We start from the raw sequence: 9,944 nt of genomic DNA on the forward strand, positions 1-9,944 counted from the left end.
AACTCAATTGAAGATAGTGAAGTTGGCTTTTTACCAACCTCTGCTCTTCTCAGGATCAAATGCTGAAGCTAGACTGTTCTGCAATTCTAGCATTCACACAAAAATTATAGATTTAAAACACATTTTGGATATTTTTAATAATATGAAGTAAAAATTATATCTTGAGAAAGAGAGAGAAAATATAATGATATATAAACATGCAGTGAAATGATAATTACCAACGGCCATTTTGAAGAAATTTGCCATGTGTGTCAGTTCAGCAAGAATATTAGTGTTGAGTAATGTCTGGAATCCTTCTCGTCCACCCCAGAATACTTTTAGAAAAGAAAAAGAAAGAAAAAATTAATTACAGCAGCAATTAATTAAAAAAGCCAGTCCTGCTATAGTTAAAACAGAAAAGAAATATCATTACAATTATAGAAGTCCACAGAGGTCAGCTGCCATGTAAATATTAACATCCATCCAACTATTTTCTCTGCCCACAGTTCTTGGGAGGGTCATTGAAGTAGAGTCCTCAGGCACCTCCTCCATAGAGTCCTATTTGAGGCAACCATCATTACACATTCCAGCTGGATTCCCAAGTGTGAGCAACTGAGTCTATGGATATTATCCAAACATCTCATTCTCGATGTACCCTCTAAGTCTCCTTCCAGTTGGCTCAGCTAAAAGACTCCATCTTGTGATTCTTTCCTGTGACATTCCAATCACATGTCCATAATAGTACTACAAGCAACAGCTTTGAAACACACAGCTGCTCTACTTGGATCTTAAATCCACTTTTAACCCTTTAGAATTTAAACTGGCCATGTCAGACCAAAATATTTTACTTGTTTTATGTTCAAACTGGCCAGAGCTGGCCTCTCACACCTATCCTACAATATCATTCTAAAAATAACAATCACCTCATCAAATCTTGAAGCTACAAGATAATGCATGATTAATTCAAAACAATGTCAATAAATAAACATTACATTTGACAAAAGAATCTGAATGCTAAAGGGTTAAACTAATAATTATTGGGTGAAGTTGGCTATCTTAGTAAAAGATTAAATAACAATTTCAACAAAGAAGGGTTTTCTGGCAGAGAAAGAGATCAGCTAATGCATACTTTATAATTACAATCTGTAAATAGAACAGTAAAAATATGCAAGATTTTTCTAAAGTTCAACATGTAACAGGTATCATTCTTGTTATCCAAATTCCAGCAATGGTACTTTGTTTCTTTGTTAGAGACCAGCTCATTCTTTATAGGAAGAATTCAAAGCATCAAAAGAGAAAGAAAGATACATACATGCATACATACATACACGCAACGGCCTTCCCCAACAGTTTCCATCCACTCACAAGGAATTGGTCAATCCAAAGCTACAGCAGAAGACACTTGGCCAATAGGCTGTATTGTATAATGGGATCAAGTCCCAAGCAGTTGTGAAATGGACTTCAGAAATACATGGTAATTAATGTCTGCACCTAAATTATGCCTAAATTAATGAAGAAGTAAGGAAATAAAAGAGAGAAAAAAAAAAAGGAAGATAAAGTAAAAGAAGAAAAAGGAAAAGAAAGAAAAAAGAATGAATGAAAGGAGAAACAAAACAGAAAAAATATATAGGGAGAATAAGAAAGGAAGGAAGAGAGGAAAGAAGAAAGATGCCCCAAGAAAGAATTTGAAACTGTCTTTTCTTTTTCCATACAACTAAGATTTCTCGTTTACAAATGTACCTTCTAATACTGTTAAATATAATCATGTACACTTCACCTACCAAAGTTTTCAGCACCAAGCTTCTTGGCAATTTCTAATCCTTTTTTTACTTGAGCAGCAGCAAAAGCAAAAACATGAGCATTGGGACTGGTGCTTGCACCAGTCATATACCTAAAATGGTAAAACAGAACTTTCCATTAGACATAAATACAGACACAAAACCAAGAAGTATAAGATGATGATACATAGAGTCTTCCATTGACAGGTGCTAAAGCAAAGTTAATAGTATAAAACAGATGTGGTTAATAATAATAATCCTTTCTACTAAACACACAAGGCCTGAAATTTTGAGGGGAGAGGACTAGTCGATTACATCAACTCCAGTAGTCAACTGGTACTTCATTTATTGATTCTCTGAAGGATGAGAGTTAAAGTCAACCTTGGTGGAATTTGAACTCAGAATGTAGCAACGGGTGAAATGCCGGTAAGCATTTTGTCCAGTGTGCTAATGATTCTGCTAGCTCACCGCTTTAATAATAATTATAATGATTAAAAAAAAAAAAAAACCAGACAAAGCAACCTGAAATTCTGAAGGGATTTGATAGAATCTTTTCTTTATTATGTATTTCAGTCATTGGACTGTGGCCATACTGGAGCACTGTCTTGAAAGTTTTAGTCAGATAAATCAACCCCTGTATGTATTTTTTTTTATGTCTGGTACTTATTCTATCGGTCTCTTTTGCCAAAAAAAGTAAGTTACAGGATGTAAACAAACCAACGCCAGTTGTCAAGTGGTGTGAGAGGATAAACACAAAGACACATATATATTCATATATGACAGGCTTCCACAAATTGACTCATGGTGTGTTAGTCCACCAGGGTTACAATACAAGACAAAGTGCTATGCAGTGGGACTAAACCTGAAACTACATGGTTGCAAGACGGGTTTCTTAACCACACAGCCATGACTGCACCTAGCCATTTACCACAAGGTACAGGAAGTCTAACTTTCAATACTGTCTCTGATAATATTGATCTCAGTACTTCATATGATACAAATCTTATCAAGCTTTATTTATCTGATGGCTAGGTGCACCGCAGCATAAAGGGGCATAACTCAAACAGAATAAATATGACAAGTTACTGGTACATTATCAGTGTTTTTATTTCATTACTATAATGTACCATAGACCATGTCTATGGATTTATTAACCAACACTGTGTTATGAGGGTGCCAAAAAAGAATCAAAACATATGTAGAATTGTTCCTTAATTTTCTGTCAACAAATATATTGTATATATGTATTGTTTACAATCATAACACACAATGTTGGCTAAAAAATCTTTAGACATGTTCTATAGCATATTATAGCAATGAAACAAAACCCTTAATGCACCAGCAATTAAGTGTTCAATCTAGCTGCCAAGAAAAGTGTTAAATATACAAATTGGTCTCTGCAGTTTATTTTAATCTGTAACATTAGTGAGTTTACAGGAAGTATGTTCGTGAATAGTTAAAGGGGGTACACAGTTGTTGACAACAATTCCAATAAGACTCATCAAAACATATGTATAACAGCTCTTTGAGAGGATCTGACTCCCATAAGTTAGCTGAACCTATGCTCAAAGTGCTAAATACTGAAAAATAATGAATATGAATCTATCTTCATTTGTGACCCTTAGATTTAATACTGAAGAACGTTGTTTTGTTAAATCTGAAAATGGTTAAATTAAAAATGATAAAGAATGAACATACTGTATAAATATATGTAAAATATATGTACAATGAATTTATTCAGTCATATAGCCATGCATATTTCTAATTGGCCAAAGTATATTTCTCAAAATGTTTGCACTTATTGAATATCTCTGATCTGATATTTAAATAATCCACAGATTTATTAACTGAAAAAAATCTCATACTCATTAACCTTAACTATTTACATGGTTACAACTGGAATATTTTTGATCATTGATTTGTTTGACCAAAGTTGACTTAGGCTAAATAATATCAACAACAACATTGAAAAGAATTTTCCATTTCTAAAATGATTGTACTTACCGGGGATGCGCGAACAAGTTGCATGTAGCCCAGAGCAGCTTCACACCGGTTTTTTGCTGAAGTTCCTGAGCAAGATCTGTTAGCTCATCTAAGTTTTTATTTGTTTCCTCCAAATTAGAACCTTCAGGTGCAATGTCTCTGATTCACAGAAAGATTGAAAGTTTGTTTCAATAATTGAAAATCTGCATTTAATCTCAAATTAAAAATCATAGAAATCTTATGAGAATATTTTGTTGATTTAAATTCAAGAATTTTATTGAAGAAGGCTTTTGTGCCACACAAAATATCTAAATGCAAAAGGTAAAACAAGGTCAGGTTAAAGGTTTCACTATTTTTAGACATCATCATCATCTTGGGAAACATCATCAAGTTTCCCATGCTGGCATGGGTTAGACAGTTTAACTAAGACTGGTAAACCAAAGAGCTGCACCAAGCTCCAGTCCAATTTATCTTGGTTTCTACAGCTGGATGCCCTTCCTAACATCAACCACTCACTGGCATGGATGCATTTTACATGTCACCAGCACTGGCCATGACTTTGATTTCACTTGGCTTGATGTGTCTTTTTGAGCACAGTAAATTGCCAAAGATCTTGATCACTTGTCATTACCTCTGTGAGACACAACATCCAAAGATCATGCTTCACCACCTCATCCCATATCTTCTTGGGTCTACCTCTTACATATCTGTGTGTGTGTGTATCTACTTGTTTTGGCACAGCATGATAGATGTAAATGAGTGTCATTCATTTCCAATATTCTACAAGAACATATTAGTCATGAGCAAATATTAACTTGCTTGAAAGCAGGTGAAAGTTGATGACAGAAAGAGCATTTGGTCTTAGATTCTATTGATCTCTTTTGCTCAACTGCTAAGTTACAGAAATGTATACAAATCGACACCAGTTGTCAAGCGGTGGTGGAGGACAAATACACACACACACATACATATATATACAAGCTTCCACACAGTTTCCATCTACCAAATTCACTCACAAGGCATTGATTAACCCAGGGCTATAGTTGAAGACACTTGCCCAAGATGACATGCAGTGGGACTGAACCCAAAACCATGTGGTTGCACAGTGAGCTTCTTAACCACGCAGCTGTGCCTATACCTACATCAGAAAAAAAAAAGTGGATTCATCATAGCAGAAATGCTTTTGGTCACAGTTCTACTCATCCAGGATGAACTAAAGCTAAACAATAGCCTGTTGAGAATTTGCAGACACTATATAATAATAATTATACCTGTCATGAAAACACCAGTGTTTTACGCCCAGCTTGCTGAAAAATTCGAAAGCTGCCCTTAATCTTCGCTTAGCATTTGCTATTGTGTTGCTGTTGTCATCCCATGGTCGGAATAAGGTTGGAAATCCAAAAGGATCCGCTCCTAGTAAAATAAATACATACTGGGTAACAATTTGTGAAGTCTTTTCAGCCTTAATGAAACAGTTTTACTTTACATTTGGTATTCAAATACTATTTTCTCCCACTAGTTTTGCACCAATGTGCTCAAGTTTCTTTGTTTGTAATTATGTGTAAACATAACATCAGGAGGTTTGACAGTTGAATGCACATTTATTTAACCAAGTGATTTCCATAGGATTACGGCCGTTTCGAAACGTTCTTTATATAGTATTAATTTCAGCATGCAAGAAATTATGCATACACATTTGCATTAATATGTATGCTCAGCATTTATCATCATCGTTTAACATCCGCCTTCCATACTGGCATGGGTTGGACAGTTTGGTCAGTAAAAGGTGAGCATTCTAGTCAAAATATATTGTGTTGCTGTTATTACAAAATGTTTCTTAACATATGAACACCTTCATATCAAATAAGTTAAAAAACAAGGAATTCACCATACTTAATTTAAACAAGATAACAAAACGAAAAATAAAAAGATAAGTAAAGATAGCATAAAGAAGAAATAAAATAAGAAAAATATAAGCAAATAATGTAAAAGAAATTTGTACCAAAGTAATTATATAGATGGGTAAGTATTTTGCTGCTCTTGTCATAAAATATGTCAGCACTAATCTTATACCATCTAATTATTCAGGAAATTTCCCTTCACACTCAGAGTTGTCGAGATATTGCATCCTTTAAAACTGCCATTCTTCCTGAAATCTGCGAACATTACATATGATATCACCCCTCCATATGCATGCACACATGTATATCATGACTCAAACACTGTTCTTTCCTGATTTTTGTACATAATTCTATGTACTATGCATGCACCTTTAATGAGTTGTAGTGCACCTGAGCACTATACACAATAATTTCATTATTATTATTATTATTATTGTTCAGTAGTTTTATTTTTATAATGTGCTTTCACTTCACTACCGAGTGCAGCTCTGTGCGCCTTGGGTATGTGCTGTGGTTTGCTGTGGTGCTCTTATGTTTACTGTATTGAAAGTGTTTTGCGTAGAATGTGTGCAGTACCCAGTAGTGCAATTTTCTGTATGTTATATATATTTGTAAGTCCTGGTGTTTTTGTTATGTATTTGTCTGAATATTTTATTATTATTATTATTATTATTATTATTATTATTATCATTATCAAAACAGATTTAGAAATTTTTAGACATGTTAGATAGAATTAGTTAAGAAACTTTGTTCAGAATTATATACTGACCTGTTCCTCGAAATGTGTGCCAGAAGCAGACAGAAAACCTCAGCCACTCTTCCATTGTTTTCCCATAAACAATCTATTAAAAATAAAAATATATGTTTATGTTATTCATTTACTTGTTTCAGTCATTAGATTGCAGCCATGCTGGGATTACATTAATCAAATATTGATTCATTTAAAATTAGTATATAGTAATTTTTGTCTGAGGAGCTACGTTTAATCAAATCAAATCTACTATATTACAATACCACATTATCTCCACATCTTTGATGTGTTTTTTTCCCCTACACCATCCTGTGATGCACCTGGACACATCATCAATGATATTTCCTGGGGTCATTAGGAGTTTTGGGTCTTTCAACATCAGACACCCTCATCCAGGCAATTAGCACTACCCTGATAGCCCTTCCCCTTCAAGGACTCACACCTCTTGATCCATGGCCACCTCAAGGCAACCTTGGCTACCTCTACAGCTAACCTGATGGCCTTTTGCCTACTTGCCCCTGTGATACCAAGCATGCTGTAGGCTCTGAAGAGGGACTCTCCTGAAAACCCTAGATGGAATCAAACCTCGCTTGCCACCCTTTACTTTGGCATAATTGCACTTGCTCAGCATGTTTCCTCCTCATCCTCTTCTCATTGATCTCCAGTAGAAGAGGTTAGCCCACCATCAATAATTACCCATGCCAACATTTTATTGTATATCACACAATTTCAGGGTCGTATCTGAAACCTATGACCCTAATTTTTTTATCCCTAAAATAGGGATAACCATATTTTATAACAAGAGCAGCTAGTGAAAAAAAACAAAAACAAAGAAAACTAATATTACTTCTGAGATTTAAGTATGGAAGACAACTTCAGATATGGAAGGCCAGAACTAGACAAAATTAAATTTATTTGGTCAGTACAAGATAAGAATCCCAGTCAAGTACATTGTGTTTCTATTATTATTGTTGACTTCATCTAGAAGTTTATTGTTGTTGAACACAATCTCTTGGTACTGGTTTGACTTCTCTGTCTTTATGTTACAGATAAGGAAGGTCACCTCATGTGCTTGGATATACAGTACATTATTTAATACAACAAATTACTATTTCAGTAAAGTTAGCACCCAGTATTCTTTGAATATTTTTTATAAGTGACAGCAACCCATTAGTTCTAATGGTGGTGGTTGCTTGGTAGCATGTTAACTCTTATAATCTACGATCAAAGATATCCTAACGGTAACCGTCCCGTCTTTTTAGAGGTAGTCATCAGTTTTTAACGTCCATGTGTTGGACACAGTTTATTGAGGAAGATTTTCTACAGCTGGATGCCCTTCCTGTCACCAACCCTCACTGTTTTCAAGCAAAGTAATACTTCCCCGTGGCCAGATATGTTTATGCAGAATATTGGAAATGAATGATACAGCTTGTATGACAATGAAATACACATCTATTATGTTGTCAAGAGAAGTTGATATTAACATACACACACTCAAACATATACACACACACAAACACGCACACATATATGATGAGCTTTGTCCAGTTTCCATCTGCCAAATCTACTCACAAGGCATAAGTTAGCCTAGGGATATGAAAGAATACACTTGCCCAAGGTGCCACTCAGTGGGACTGAACCTGAAATCATGTGGTTGCAAAGCAATCTTCCTAACCACACGGCCATGCCTGTGCCTATAAAAATAGAATAAAATTTGTACTAAAGTTCTTTGCAATCTAAAGTAGTTTATGATAATAATGTGAAAAAATTTTGCTTTGTGACAGAATATGTGAACTATGATTTCTTGAGTACATGTGAACCTGAAAAATTATCAAGATAATTTTGTTAAGTATCTCATGGCTCCTAAAAGTAATTTGTATTTAGAAAAAAAAAGAGATTATCTGAAGTATCCACTTTAAAGAATGCATGGCGTCAATGAACAAATTCTGTTTTTGCACATTTTGAATGTGCACAGAATGGGTGTATATATATACATATACATACATGTATGTATGTATGTGTGAGGGGATATATATATATGTGTATGTCCCCCTCACATGTGGTGACAGTGACTGTTGACTATTTTGGTGTGCATGTACAACCATCTGTGTATGTGCATCTGGACACACATATGCACTCATCTATCTATGTTTTTGTATCCATATATATCTACATATGGTTATGTATACATGCATAGGCATGTATATTGGAGTTTTTATAACTATTTATATGGTTTTATATACTGTTTGTAGGCTTGTTTATGTGCCTTATATTTTAATTTTTTATTTTTACTTTATTCTTATTTTATATTTGTATTGAATTTTGTAAACCTCTGAAGAGGCCTAGTGAATCATGCATGTACCCCCATTACATCATTTTCATCTACTAATTACTCCGGTGTACAGGAGCTATAGAGACAGAATGGGGCATGCCAATGCTAGGCCGAAACAGCTGTAAGTTTCTGTCCCTTCTCCAATTGCTAAATGTCCCTTATATTTGAAATCTTTATTGACATGGTATGTCATAAGTGTCTGTATATTGTGTTTTTGTCAATTTAGTTATAAAATAAACAGATTAATCAACGGAATACACTGTCTGCAAGTCGATGGGTACTGCATATTCTCCTCCATTTTCTCATTACTATATAAATTTAGTGTAAAATAACCCAATTTTTGCTGCACCCACTTATTGCACTTGGTATAACACTAATTGGGTACCCTCCCAGCAGTATATTGGATAGATACTATCCCTTAGTGGGTTGAATCCTCAACCCCTAACTCTCTTGGAGTATCATCATCATCATCATCGTGTAACGTCCGCTTTCCATGCTAGCATGGGTTGGACGATTTCACTGAGGACTGGTGAACCAGATGGCTACACCAGGCTCCAATCTGATTTGGCAGAGTTTCTACAGATGGATGCCCTACCTAACGCCAACCACTCTGAGAGTGTAGTGGGTGCTTTTACGTGCCACCGGCACGAAGGCCAGTCAGGAGGTACTGGCAACGGTCACGCACGAAATGGTGTATTTCACGTGCCACCTGCACAGGAGCCAGTCCAGCGGTACTGGCAACGAACTCACTTGTGGTGTGTAAAACATCTAATTCATTGGTACATCAGTTGAATACCACATAAATATGGGTATAATTGGGCTGTTCAGGCTTAGCCCAAATATAAATTTAGTAAAGTGAACGTGTATTTGCAGGCTCATTTTAATTTCTGCCAACACTTCAAGTATGTAATTGCAGCCAATAACTCGGGCTCCTTTTACTGAGCCTGGTCACAGTTCATTTATTTTTGTTTAGCATCTGGCAGTCATTTTAGAGATGCCCTGTGTCAAAAAATATCATTCGTAGCAGACATTTTCTCAACATTGTTCACACATGCCTGACCTGGGCTCAGCAGTTACAGCCCAAGTTGTTATTTATAATTAAAATTACTACCTGATTTTATAGTAAGTTGATGCAGGTAGTTTATCTCATCCTCCTCTGACTTTTAGTTCATGCAATTGAAAAAAAAAATGCATTGTTTATGGGAAGACACAATATATAT

The 9,944-nt window shown here is 35.2% G+C and overlaps 1 protein-coding gene across 1 annotated transcript in view; it reads right to left on the reverse strand.

Moving 5' to 3' along the window:
• The window catches only part of LOC106873385 (xylose isomerase), a 27,427-nt gene that overhangs the window by 14,030 nt on the left and 3,453 nt on the right, over positions 1-9,944 (reverse strand). Inside the window, exons 3-7 of the mRNA XM_014920732.2 lie at positions 6,411-6,483; positions 5,012-5,153; positions 3,762-3,899; positions 1,761-1,870; positions 219-314 (exon numbers count right to left, since the gene is read on the reverse strand). Of these exons, the coding sequence (XP_014776218.1) occupies positions 219-314; positions 1,761-1,870; positions 3,762-3,899; positions 5,012-5,153; positions 6,411-6,483 (559 nt within the window). The remainder of the gene's footprint in view (positions 1-218; positions 315-1,760; positions 1,871-3,761; positions 3,900-5,011; positions 5,154-6,410; positions 6,484-9,944) is intronic.

The sequence above is a fragment of the Octopus bimaculoides genome, chromosome 7 (assembly GCF_001194135.2).
Source record: "Octopus bimaculoides isolate UCB-OBI-ISO-001 chromosome 7, ASM119413v2, whole genome shotgun sequence".
Classification (NCBI taxonomy): domain Eukaryota; kingdom Metazoa; phylum Mollusca; class Cephalopoda; order Octopoda; family Octopodidae; genus Octopus; species Octopus bimaculoides.